A 13,631-nucleotide genomic window follows, 5' to 3' on the forward strand; every position below is an offset into this window, starting at 1 on the left:
GTAGAAAGAAAAAGCAGGGAAATACATTGACCAAAAAGATGAAGAAAACCAAAATGATGAATATTGCCCTTCAAGTTATCTTGGTATATCAACATTTTTCACCTAAGATGTGTCACTTTTACTGGGTTCCAATTTGAAGTCATATTACAACTGATATGAAACAGCTTATTGGAAATGCAGTCAAGTTTAATTTTCCCATAGCCATGCCTGCTGCTTAATTTAAAATAACGAAAATCAAAGTATTAAAGATGAGACAATAAAATGAAAGCCTTCCTGTGGGAGATTCACACACCCCCCTTCCCTACTGGGAAAAGCAAATAAGCTAATGAGGATTCGTTGGTAAATTTTTAATATCTGAGTTTCTCTGAGCACTGAGAACAAATGAGTTCAGTATAAGTTCTAAACAGATATACCTGGCCACCTCACCTCGTGCCTCTTCCCACCATCTTGAGTGTCTTTGTTTCTGAGAACTCTCTCGTGGGACAGTCTCAGGGTGCAGTGATCTCTTAGCCAAGCTTTGGTTCTTGTGGGGTCTCCTAAACTGTCAATAAGGCAACTGTCTGGAGAACCTAGGCAACACAACTCCTTAAGGAACAGAGTATGATGGTGACAAAGGCTGACTGAAGGATGGGGCTTTCTGGAGCCATGGCCAGGCCACATCTGTGAGGTGTTTGCACCAGCAGCTCTGGGAACTGAGTTCTAAGCAAGATGGGAAGGCTCTGTGGAGCTGGAAAGAAAACACTGGACTGGGGAAACATGGCCTGATACTAGTGACACTAGGAATGCTGACTGGCAATCTGTCCCCAGGGTGGTCCCTCCCTTGGGGTTTGTCCAGTTCCCAACTGTAGTTATTTCATCAAAATTAAGTATCCAGCGTTGACCCAGCAATGTGTTTGCGCTAGCAGGATTCTGAATCAGAAGCCCTTGTTTCTTGCCATATTGAAAGCAGCCTATGCTACCACAAGACCAAGTGCCTTGTAATGAAGTTTTGAAGAGACTATTAGGTTAACCAAATCAGATTACTGCTCATAATGTTGATTGATGATTAGAGATATGCCTTGGCTTTAAGGTGGCTTTGGCTTCCAAGCTCTACCCCCATTCATTTTTATTGGTTTATTTTTTTCAGGCCGGGGCGGGGGGGGGGGGGGATGTGTTTACTTTGGGAGTTGGAATCATACATTCTAGTCTGTTGTAGAGAGGGGACTTGTATGGTTTTAACTGTTCTGTATTAAAGTAAGAGTAACTGTTGTCACAGATGCCAGTTCTTTCCCTTTATGTTTAAAGCAGCTGGACCATTTAAAATTTGAAGACTATCTTTGACATACAGTATACTATGAAATGACCTAAATGAAGTCCCTTAGCAGCCTTCTCATAGCCACCCATGGTGTCATATTTGTGCAAGAGCCCGCTCACCACTCATGATACCTCACACACTGCTCTGCAGAATTCATGTCCTATACACTAGTTGATAACACTGGGCAACAGACCTGTTCTTATGTCTACACAGTACATTTTTCAACACTGAGAAAAGAAATGAACTCCAATAGTTAAAATAACAAAGTTTGAGAGCTCTCTTTCCCTGTTAGTATTTCAGTGGGTCAGTAATTACTTTAATATAAGATCTGCTTTAAAAACAAATCCTAAGCATTGCTGCTCAGTCTGTAGTGCTCTTCCTTACCCTTCGAGCCCACAGCATGCAGGCTCGAAGGTTGTGCTCCTGCACCTGTTACCAGGTGATCAGTTTTCTGCTGAGACTCTTACCTGATGCTCTTAGTTCACTCGTTCCTTGAGCTAGGGGAAGCAGATTCAGGAGTCATTCACCAAAACATCCAGTCAAGAGAGTGCAAGAGCCATCCTGTGTTAGGTCTGTGGGTACAACCTCTGGTGGAAGCCTAAAGCCGTGGATAGAATTGAACCCAATAAAGACTTTACTCTGCACATACAAATACATACACACACACATAGGATGAAGTTCAATTTACAAGTTAAGGGCAGTAAAAGATTAACTACAACCATAATAAAATATAAGTATAATAATAAACTATAATAAAATTTACTCACAATTTGTGAATTTCTTACTTTTTGAATTTTCACTTGCCACAATCGGGATGAACTTGCCCACAGGTGCTTGAAACTGCAGGAAACACAGCCGTGGCTAGGAGAAATGACTGTAGCCTGTTTTGTTTCTAATATCCATAAGGCTATGCCCCATTGCAAATTTAGCCTTTTTGATGACAGGATATTGCCCTCTTCCTTTTGGTGGTTCCATGACCTCATTACTGCTAATGGATCCCTGATAACTCAGCCTAAGTTCCCGTTCATTTATTCAGGATAGTGAGTGAATCAAAACTTAAAATTTCTCCACTCCCATCCTTATGGTGGACTTGTTCCACTCCCTTCAGAAGTAAGAGGAGACTTGAAGCTGAGTGGCCAACTTTCATGGCCAAGCAAACAGTGTCACTGATATTCAGGCTGTCCTGATTTTAAGATCTGAGTTGGTCTTAAAACAAGAAGATGCTGCATTATAACTTTTGTTTCACCAGTCCTTTTGTAGAAAAGTTGGGACAGGTTTATTCATTTTTAAGTTTTAATTTAGAATTCTAAAAGCATACAAATGGCATTTGTCTTTGGATTCACAAAAAAACTCTAGATATTCAGATGTGAATTATTTAAACTCCCACAACACATGCACTTTTGCTTTTCAAGCATGAGTTATAATTTAATTAAAAACTTCTGGTGCATTGCTAGTGCTTTAAATATTAATATGTTCCATGGATCACTTTCGATTATCTACTGTCTTGAAATTCTTGAAGATGTCAGATTTTTAAGATTCCCAAAGTCGCACTCGGAATTGTCTGTTGAGGCAAAGGGGACTGTGATAATTACACACATCCATTAAGATTAGCAGAGGAGATAAACTTGGGGGAGGCTTAATGGGCCTGTCTCAGTGACAGCTAGCAAAGAGCATTTGGCGTGATTAAGGATGGATTTGAATGCGGTTGAAAATCCACTCTCATCATGGGCGCCCAGTGGAAGTCATACCACAAATACCGAATTCCCCAGTAGAGGAGTGGCAAGGCAGGGAAGCTTTGAAGTCCGTTGTGGCCAACATCCAAATTATTCTCTTCCCGTTCTGTCTTTGCACTGTCAGAATCACTTTGTGATGCCCAGTTCCACTCCCTCCATCTGACAGAAGAGGCGACTGTTGATCTCTGTTTCAGATCGTCCGCAGATACATCAAGGACTGGCTGGAAAGAAAGAAGCCCCCTTTCGGCGCAGTCAGCAGCAGTGTGCTGCTCATGATCATCTACACCACCTTCTGCGACACGTTCTCCAACCCACATATCGACCTGGATAAATTCAGCTTGGTCCTCATACTGTTCATAAGTAAGTGGGGAGGCGGGGCCCTGCTGCCCCTGGTCTCCTCTGCAGTGTTGTGAAGCAGGCCATGCGCTAGGCTGTGTTATATCCAGTCACTGACTTGATCCTCTGTGTGTGTGATTATGAAAGACATCGCCCATGTTTGTGATCTTAAGCTGCTCTGCCTTTGTGCTCCGTGCACCACTTTCTGATCTGCAGTAATTTGTGTTAGATAAGAGAAGCCGTAATATGTGTCAGAGTCAACTCAGTGTGTGTCACAATCCAGTAAGTCACCAATTTAACTTAGACTCAGTCTGATCTCTTACAGTGATTTCAAAGAGATTTGTGACATATGACGTATTGTACATTGACAACAATTCAGCTGCATTGGATAATATGTAAAAGTTCCCATCACAAGCCTGCAGTGGTGGCACACGCCTTTAATCCCAGCACTCGGGAGGCAGAGGCAGGCAGATCTCTGTGAGTTCGAGGCCAGCCTGGGCTAGAGAGTGAGTTCCAGGAGAGGCGCAAAGCTACTCAGAGAAACCCTGTCTCGAAAAACCAAAAAAAAAAAAAAGTTCCCATGACAGTTTCTAATGAAGTTTATATAAGGAAATGGCTCTTTACTTTTATGGAGCAGCATACTCTAAATGTCAATAAGTACTAAGATTAAAAAGCAACTTTGTATTCTAGTGGTCTTATGATTCCAAGCATGATTTTTATTAATATTATAATAGCAAATAATCTTTTTAACATTGAGGTGAGTTGTTTCGAGATGTACATTATGTATACATTTGTGATGTTCAGCTCCCAGTATAAGCCAGTTCTTTTCAATTGAACAAATGGGATCCCAAATCTAAGTCAAGCGGGGTTCTCAGTCTTCCCGCGTGCTGCTGTCCTGGGCTGTGTCTGAGAACAGCTTTAAGTCCACACATTTCTGCCTCTGTCAGGTCAGTTGTGTTTGCACTTTAGTTGTTTCTGATTGCAGCAAGTTCTAGGTTGAGCCCAGCAGGCTGCAGGACACTTGGATGTTGCCGATGCCCACTCAGGCCACCGTCTTCCTTTGTCTCCTCCCCAGTAGTCTCCATTCAGCTGAGTTTCATGCTTTTGACCTTCATCTTTTCTACACGGTAAGTGGTTTGGTACGGCCTCCCAGCCCGTTATTGGGCTCCTGTGTTGCTGTGTTGTCCTGTGTGTCCTCCTGTCTTTCTGACCATTTTCTCAATGGCTCTTTGGAAGCTTCCTGCTGACACTTTCAGTTGAGACTCTCTGGGTAGGCTTTCTCCTGTGTCCCAGCACTGTTGTTTACTTTACCATGTGGAGCTCGTCCCTGACTGTCTCAGCAAGACTTAGGGATTCCTGATATTTAAAATGGAATTAGTCTGTTTTCTGAAACTTCCTTTTCCTCTCTTATGTTTTAATAGAAGCCTGGTTTAGTTAGGGTTTCTTCTATTGCTATGAAGAGACACCATGACCACAGCAACTCTTATAAAGGAAAACATTTAACTGGGGTGGCTTACAGTTTCAGCGGTTTAGTCCATTATTCATCATGGCAAGACATGGTGCTGTAGAAGGAGCTGAGAGTCCTTCATCTTGATCCATAGGCAACAGAAGGAGTCTGACCCTGAGCATCTATGAGACCTCAAAGCCCTCCCCCACAGTATTATACTTCCTCCAACAAGGCCACACCTCCTAATAGTGTCACTTCCTGTGAGCCAGGCATTCAAACATGTGAGTCCATGGGGACCACTCCCATTCAAACCACTATAATACCTTTTATTTTTTAACAAATCCATGTAATAAACAGTGTACCTCGGTCATGTCCACCCTCTCCTCCTCCCCTCCAGCAGGCATTCCCTAACACATTCCCCTTCTTTTCATGTCCTCTCCTTTTGGGTTTGTGTAACCCACTGAATCCAGTTAGTACTGGTTTTGAGCATGTTGGGGCATCTATTGGCTTGATCTTAGGCAGGCAACCATGGCTTCAGCAAGTTTATGGGCACAACGGCCATCTCATGACTGAAAGGTAGTTTTCACAGCTCTCTTCAGCTTTTATGATCCTTCTACCTTCTTAGAAGCTTTTCCCTGAGCCTTATTTATTTGTTTGTTTGTTTATGTGAACAGGGCCTCCCAGTGCATCCCTGACTGACCTGGAACTTGTTATATAGATTAGGCTGGCTTCAAAGTTACAGAGGTACCACACACACCCATTTTTTTATTTTTAATGGAACCTCTACCTCCAGAGTTACTTAAACATCATTATTTTGTAAATAGTCACCCGCTTCTGTCATATATATTCTACTCTCAAATCCATTTTCCTCATTCAGGCTCTTGGTGCCATGATAGCCCACTTCAACTTTTCTTAAATATTTCTTTTGGCTTCCAGTGACTTGGGGTCCCAGTAACCATAGTTTTGTTCCGGTGTACCCAAAGCTTAGCCAGGACCTGCAAAATGAAGTTCATCTTGTAAGTGTGTTTTACAGTTGTGAGAAACCATGTACTTTCATGCTGCCTAAGCTTTAGGTTAAGGTAAAACCTTTGTTGTTTCCTGAAATCATCTCATGCTTTCTCATTTTTGTCTCATGCTGAGACTGTCTCCATGTGTAGCTTGCTCTCCATGTCCTATACACTATCTTTTCTGCCGTGTGTGTGTGTGTGTGTGTGTGTGTGTGTGTGTGTGTGTGTGTGTGTGTGTGTGTGTGTGTGTGTGTGTAACAAGTTTCACAATGTAGCCCAGGCTTGCCTGATGTTCACTATATAGCACATGGTAGCTTTAGACTCATGGCAATTTTCCTCTCAGTTTCCTGAGGGCTAGGATTACAGACATGCACCACCATGCCCAGCTCATCTTTCCTGGTCTTAAAGACTTACATTAAATGCCACTTCTGCTGGTGAAATTCACTCAGTACGTATTACTTAAGCCTGGGGAATGAGAAAGATGTCAGAGTGTCAGACTCACACTGTACTCAGTGTGCACACACCCACATACAGAGGTACACACTGTACTCAATATGCACACACCCACATGCAGGTACACACTGTACTCAGTGTGCACACACCCACATACAGGTACACACTGTACTCAGTGTGCACACACCCACATACAGGTACACACTGTACTCAGTATGCACACACCCACATGCAGGTACACACTGTACTCAATATGCACACACCCACATGCAGGTACACACTGTACTCAGTGTGCACACACCCACATACAGGTACACACTGTACTTACTCAGTGTGCACACACCCACATGCAGGTACACACTGTACTTACTCAGTGTGCACACACCCACATACAGGCAAACACTGTACTCAATGTGCACATACCCACATACAGACAACACATACACAAATAATTTAAAATAATAAAAGTAAATCTTATAATTGATAATACTTCTCTCACGCAGAGTATTTATAAAGAATGTTTAGCTGAGTTCTTCAAGTTCACACAGATACATACAAAACATCTGTTACAGTTGACAGGGCTTTAAACTAGGTCACCATCTCCACTGGGGTCTGTTTCCTTTTCCTACTTTTGCATCTTTCTTACTTGTAATTAATTAAATCTGCCCCCCCCACACACACATACTCTTTCTACTTCTCCTGCTTTGCTTCTCCCCCCTTCTCCCCTCCACCCAAGTTCATTTATCTCTACCAGCTCAGTAAGTCTAGAACCAACCTGGGCATGGAAAGAACCCATCAGTGTTCAGATCCTTTACTTGTTTTGGCCACATGCAGTGCCAGGCTGATGATGGGGATGTGGTATAAAGCCAAGAGAGACCCAGCTTGGAAAATGGAGCTTCCCGCCACCCCTTGCTTTTCTAATTAGTGTTCCTTAGGGTTCTTGATCTGGAGTGTTACCATGTTAGAGAGTACTTAAAACTGATTTATAAGTGATTGTTCCACATTCCCATTTGTCTGTTTGCAGACACATGGGTCCAGAATACCAATACCAGACTCGTGGACTTGGGCTTCAGCCCTGTTCAAGAGGCTTGTAATTTGTGTTGCTTTTCTATGAAAAAAAAAAAAAAATAGAGACAGCATGTCTATCACCAGAACACGGAGAGAGCTCAGCGGTCACTTCATAAAGCCCCCTGCATAAAGACCTAGCACCGAGTGAGTCCTCAGGGAACATGGGCATGCCAGGACATTGATGCCATCAAGGTAGCTTTTAGTGTGTGGCAAGGAGTGCTAGCAGACAGGGAGTCAGCTCTTCTGGCTTTGTGATGAAGTCCAGGCCCTTTACCCATCACACTTGAGTCATCCTGCAGGTCAACCACAGTGAGTGGTCTAAGCTGCCTCTGCCACTTTGGAAGACTGTCCCCGTTTCATTTTCTTTTGATGTTAAAAGCTTTAGGAGAAGAAACAGCAGTGTTAAATGAATGGAAGAGACTTAGGCTGCTGACTGGGTAGTCACTGGGTAAGGAAGGAGAAGGGAGTCTTCGTGTGTCCTGTTGTCGGCCTCACACCACAGTCCTGAGAGGAAGAGGCAGGGAGGAGAGGGGAGACATTTGGAGGGAGACACTCACACCCCAGAGTTCTGTTAGTGCCACACAGCGGAAGACAGTGAGGTGACCGGGTCTTCCTTTTTAAGAGACAGACAAAGGCTAACGGAGATACCTCTTGAGGTCCCACCAGCACATTAGACAGAGCACTCGCCCACTCACTCGCCCTCTGAGGACCTTTTCTGCCCCACCTTCTGTGCTTCTGCTAGAGAAACTTGGCATGCCTTCCTCTGTGGATACAGAGGAAGACAAAATAAATATAACGTGGAAACCTCTGATTGAAAGCCTTGCTAGAGAGAATTCTTAAGAAACCAGTTGGGAAGAAAACGAAATAATCACCTCGGGGGGAGCCAACATGATCAAAAGCAGGATAAAAAGAAAGTCAGTATTAAAAAAGAGATAGGGTGGGGCTAGGAAATGGAAAGTAGCTAGCACGCTTGCCTTAGCCGCACACAGATGCTCGCCCTGGAGATGACTACAAGGCCTCACTGCTTCCCACAGTGACCAGGACACTGTGTGTGTGCCACGCTCCACGAAGTGTGGACAAGGGTGGGCTGCTGAATCAAGCAACTTCTCTCTCCCACCCATTATATTTGAAGTGACTTTTTCCTTTTAATTTTGTTTTTAGTGGCTTCTTTCTGAGAAGATAAGGTGACCCCAGAATGTGGGTCAGGTTACTTCCTACTTTGTGACTTTGGGTGTGCTGGGCTTCTGGTCCCTCTTCAGAGAAAGTAGGGCAGGAATACCACCTCCTACAGTTGTTCTGAGAAGACATACTGGATGCAAAGTGCTCACTCTCAGGAGTAGAGGCCCACCCAGACATTTGCCTGTGGGTTCTTGCCTCACAATCCACACCATAGAGCCTATCACTGGATAGCTAGAGCCAAGCCAGTCCCAGAAGAGGGTAGATTATAAACACAAACACTTGGTGTTCCCATCCTAAGGCACTGTCCCCCTCCTGCTGGTGAAGTCTGTGCTCTGGACCACACAGCCCAGCCTAGCTGCAGTCTCCTTACCTGAGCAGAACAAAAGAGTGACCCCACCCCCACAGATCCTCTTGAGCCACACTGGAAGTTCCAGTTAGTGTGGGGCCGCTCCTGTCAACCCGGAGCCTCATAACCCCACTGGAAACGTGTTGTGATCCGAACAAGAGTGAATTCTAAGCAGTCTTGGGTTCATTAAAGGGAACACTCTACCACGCATCTGTGGGAACATTCCCACAGCTACACACCCTGCAGTCCCAGGTGTCTGTCCCTCATCTGCCTGGAGCTCTGGGGGTGAATGGAATGCCTCCCATGACATAAGTCACTCCTGTGTTCGTGCTCGCCTTCACCATTTTCGGTACTTTTCCACATAACTTATTTTTCTGCTTTGCTTCCAGCTCAGAAAAAAAATAAGAAGCTCCATTGGACTCTTTTGTCTGGTCCTCTTGGGACTGTTGGGAGACCTAGACTTACCAATTTCTTCACAGTGCTCTCTCTCCCCTCCCCCTTTCTCTTCTTCCCTTGTCTTCCCCTCTCCCTCCATCCCTCCCTCCCATAGTCCCTTGCAACTTTACACTCACCGTGTGCCATCAACTCTTGGACCCCCAACCCCGGTGGCCTTTTTCATTCTGTCACCATTCATGACTCAGTGCCTCTCAATCCAGAATGCTCCGAGCTCCTGATGTCCCGTAACATCTTCCTCTCTGTAATAGTTATGACAATAAAAATGTCATTAGTATGCCATAAGCACTTGCAATGTGTAAATTCTTAATAAACATTTGCATTTATCCTCACAGAGGTTTCAGATCAAGTGTGCTTGTCCCCAGGCCTGTGCTCTCTAGCTCTGGGCAGGCACAGTGATTGGAGAAGGGTGATGCCCTTTCTGGTCATTCCAACTCCATGTGGCCATTTCCTGCTCTTCCATGGCCCTTCTAGCTCCCCACTTAGGCCATGATCTCCCTCTTCGGTCTCGGCTTGTTCTGTTTAGGTGATAACTTCTAATGAACAAATCTGATCACATGACTCCATCTTCAAGTCCACGCCCTGCTCACAAGCCAGTATTCCTGAAATGAGCCGGCGTGAAGAGCCTGCTCTTTGCCAACTTCATATTGTACCAGTCTCAGGCTATAGGCTTCCCATCCCCAACCCCTAAGAAGTTCTGTGTGCTCCACTGTGGCGGCAGGACTTCCAATGGCAACACTTGCTCTCTCCTTCTTCTCCTCCCCTCCCCCTCCTCTCACCTCGCACCCCCTCCCACATGCAGTATTTATCTGTACTCCTACCCTGTCATAGTCCCGAGTTTGCCCGGGAGGTGCCTCCCCATAGCTTACCACAGGAATGAAGGGTGAGGAATAAAGGGATGAAAAATGTCAGTTGTGCAGCATGATGTTTAAAGGGAAGAGGACGTGACAGACAGACAGACAGACAGCCTTGCTGCATTCCAGTGCTGCTCATCTGTGGGGAGCCCCACCCAGGGGAGACACCAGACCTCAGCTAATACCAAGAGAGACCTGGAGGAAGGCTGCCTGCTGAGCATGAGCATACAAACCTTTTCAGAGGAGAAGAGACTGGACCGTTTAAAATATTCCCTTGACAGTGTTCGTGGGGAGGGTTTAAGAGGGGCCTTAAAGCCTTCCCTCCAGTGAGTATGACACAGGTTAGAGGATCTTCTTAGGGATTTTTCTAAATAGGAATTAGGATTTTTCTCCCATCAAAAGTTACAAATCAAGAGCTAAGGTGACTAAGGGAAATGTAGACCTGTTTATTAGAAACCTTTAAAAATTGGGTCAACACAGGCTTAGGGGACAAGCTCACTTAATCTGCAGCATATGTCCATGTACAGTTCACTTCTGGAGCATTTTTTCATGAGCTAACTATTGTCAGAGTTCAGGGCACAGAGTAGGTAGACTCACTGTGCCACCTACAGGAATTGGAGAAGGGTTTCTAAGATAGGGGGAATGTTATTGTTATTGTTGTTATAATTATTATTTCTAGTTTTAGATCATGGTTTTCTAAACCATTGTAACTAGGCATAGGAACTTAGGGTCTCTAAAGAAAAGTCCAGACAGAACTCTGCATTTTGGTCTGCAGTAACTTCTATCACTAGGGTTGACCGGCAGATGCTAACATGAAGATGGGCACATTTGTATGACATAGGCTTAGGTTTTCTTACACATACTTGTAAAAATCCTCCCCCTTTCCCCTTAGGAATAACTCGGGTTTCACACCAGCGGACACAGTGGCTATCATTTTCTGCTCCACACACAAGTCCCTCACGTTGGGTAAGTGATTCACCAAGTTAAAAACTACATATCACCCTAAATAATTCTGAAACTCAGAAACTTGTCAAATGGAGCGGGACCATCCATTCAGTTGGACAAAGAACAGCAGTCAGATGCAGACAGTCGTCACTCTGGAGTACAGTCAGATGCAGACAGTCGTCACTCTGGAGTACAGTCAGATGCAGACGGTTGTCGCTGTGGAGTACAGTCAGATGCAGCTGGTAGTCGCTCTAGAGTACAGTCAGATGCAGACGGTCGTCGCTCTGGTGTACAGTCAGATGCAGACGGTCATCGCTCTGGTGTACAGTCACTTGATCAAACCACTTGCTAAGGGCCTAGTTAATAGTACAGGATTTAACTGGATTTGCAATCATGTCTTCAATTCTCATGAAAAAATGATCAGTCCAAAAATGTTAACCCAAGTTGGTTAGGGGTCTAGAAGACCTGTTTCTGAAAAAGCAATTGACAAAACCTTGCTTTGGAAGATTCTAGACATGCACTTGAAAAACACTGACTACTTCTCTGGGAGCTCAAATGAAGATGAGAATAAAGCTATTATTCTAGTTTGGCGACTGACATTAGTTTGAAATTCATCTTTTAATATTACATTGTTTTCTACAAAGGCATTTTAGCTATTGTGACTTAATTGGATTAACAGTTAAAGTGAAATATTTTATTTAATGGAAAAGATTAAGAATAATAGTGCTAATGTCTACTTAAGCTTATCCAATGTAATGCATTATCCCAATAACCTCTGAGACAACCCGAATCCATGTTTTCAGTCATTAAAACTCATTAAGTAGTCAGGAACTCTATTGCAAAATGCATCATTCATAAACTCCTTGGGCTTGTTGGGGTGGTACGTAAAAATTCAAATTAGAAATTCCCCTGCGTTTGGAATGTGATTCCTTGAAAGAATGAGGAATCATAATGTTTCTTTGAATTTGCTCACATTAAAAACATTTGTTCGTCAACTAAAAAGTGGATAGATTTCGTGTTTTCCTAAGTCCTAAACAAAGCTGTCTGGTAGGGTCTCTGCCAGTTCTGTTAAATTTGGAAAATAATTTCAAAGCTAGACACACTCTTTAAGGAGCAGTTTCTACATACATTGAAGTCCTTGTAGTCACCAAGCTGAAGGGAAGAGCTTTGGGATCTGCATTCTAGCCCTGATGACATGCCTCTTGTTAACATTGTGAACCTTGGCTTTGTGTTTCTAAAGTGGGCTGATGTCTACTCTCAGCATGATTGTAAAACCGAAGGGAAAACTGGATCATAAATGGCCAGTCCTGATACAGTGGACAGTAGAGTGCACTCTACAGAGCTTTCTAGAGGCTGTGGGGGTATCCTCTCACAGCTGACTGTGCTACCAGCACTCAGTGGCCTCTCAAAAGTAGTACTGTTATTGCTGTCCTTACTTATGTTAGTTATAAATGTGTTATTATGCCCAGGCTCCAGTCACATGCCCCTGTTGTAGATTTTCCTGAAACAGCTGTAGACTAGCTGTTGACCTCAAAGAAAGCATGGCACATTCTGTCCCCCATATTGTTATGAATGCCATTGTTATGAATGGCATTGCAAGTCTTAGAGAAACTGAAGGATGTGCCCAAAGGTCAGAAGGTCAGAGGGTTCAGATGAGCCATGTCTTAGAGCACATGTGTAACCATGGCTGTCTTGCCTGTCTGCAGTGGGCTATTAAACCTGGCAAGATCTTGGGACTTGCTGTGGAGTGAAAGACTGAAGTGGGTGATTTCTGTTTCTCTCTGACCCTCTCGGAGCAACCGGCAGCTAGTTGAACGCACTGCAGGAAGCACCACGGGCATTCCTCAGGGTGGCTGGTATTTCTTTCTCTAGAAGCAAATCCGTTCAAATCCAGACTCTTCCTTTCCCTTCGTCCTAGGCTCTTTGCTCTTTATGTGTTCTGAAAGCTGATTTGCAGAAATAGTTGTTTGGATAAAAAGGATTGGATGAACTTGGACTTGTGTTTGCTTGGTAAAGAGTTCTCCCAAGAAGTATGTACTTGGCTCTTCTAGTGATGGTAAGATACTGTGGCAGCTAGTGAAGACACTGTGAGTGTGAGATACCATGGTAGCTTGTGATCACAGAGTGATGATGGTAAGGCACTGTGGTAGCTAGTGACCACACAATGTAAACTTAGCTATTTTATACCCTGATTGGCCCATGCTTTCTGAAACTAAAAGACCTAATACCTGGCCTAGTCTTGGCTTCCTTGGGCCTAAGGTGAGAGAAATTAAGAATTAAATTAAGAAATTCCAGTTCATGCATTCTGCCAATCCTTGATCCTACTCTAGTCTCCTTGGTACACCTCAGTGGTGTCCTTATTTCAGACAGAGCACCTTATTTCCACACACACCCAGGGCTGTGGGGTGATTGCTAGAATGGACTTGTAAAACCCAATAACTTTGCTCTACCCATTCTCACAAGATTTCTCTCCTGGTGGCCTGCTATCCCAAGGGTGGCAGAGAATGTGCCTTCAT

The 13,631-nt window shown here is 44.1% G+C and overlaps 1 protein-coding gene across 7 annotated transcripts in view; it reads left to right on the top strand.

Moving 5' to 3' along the window:
• The window catches only part of Slc10a7 (solute carrier family 10 member 7), a 254,156-nt gene that overhangs the window by 197,714 nt on the left and 42,811 nt on the right, over nt 1-13,631 (top strand). For 3 of the 7 annotated variants that reach the window (XM_036187485.1, XM_036187484.1, XM_036187486.1), the window contains 3 exons: nt 3,222-3,387; nt 4,439-4,490; nt 11,063-11,136. In XM_036187485.1, coding sequence (XP_036043378.1) covers nt 3,222-3,387; nt 4,439-4,490; nt 11,063-11,136 — 292 coding nt within the window. The other 4 variants (XM_036187489.1, XM_036187488.1, XM_036187492.1 and 1 more) reach the window with 4 other exon arrangements.

Source organism: Onychomys torridus, chromosome 5, assembly GCF_903995425.1.
Source record: "Onychomys torridus chromosome 5, mOncTor1.1, whole genome shotgun sequence".
NCBI lineage: Eukaryota > Metazoa > Chordata > Mammalia > Rodentia > Cricetidae > Onychomys > Onychomys torridus.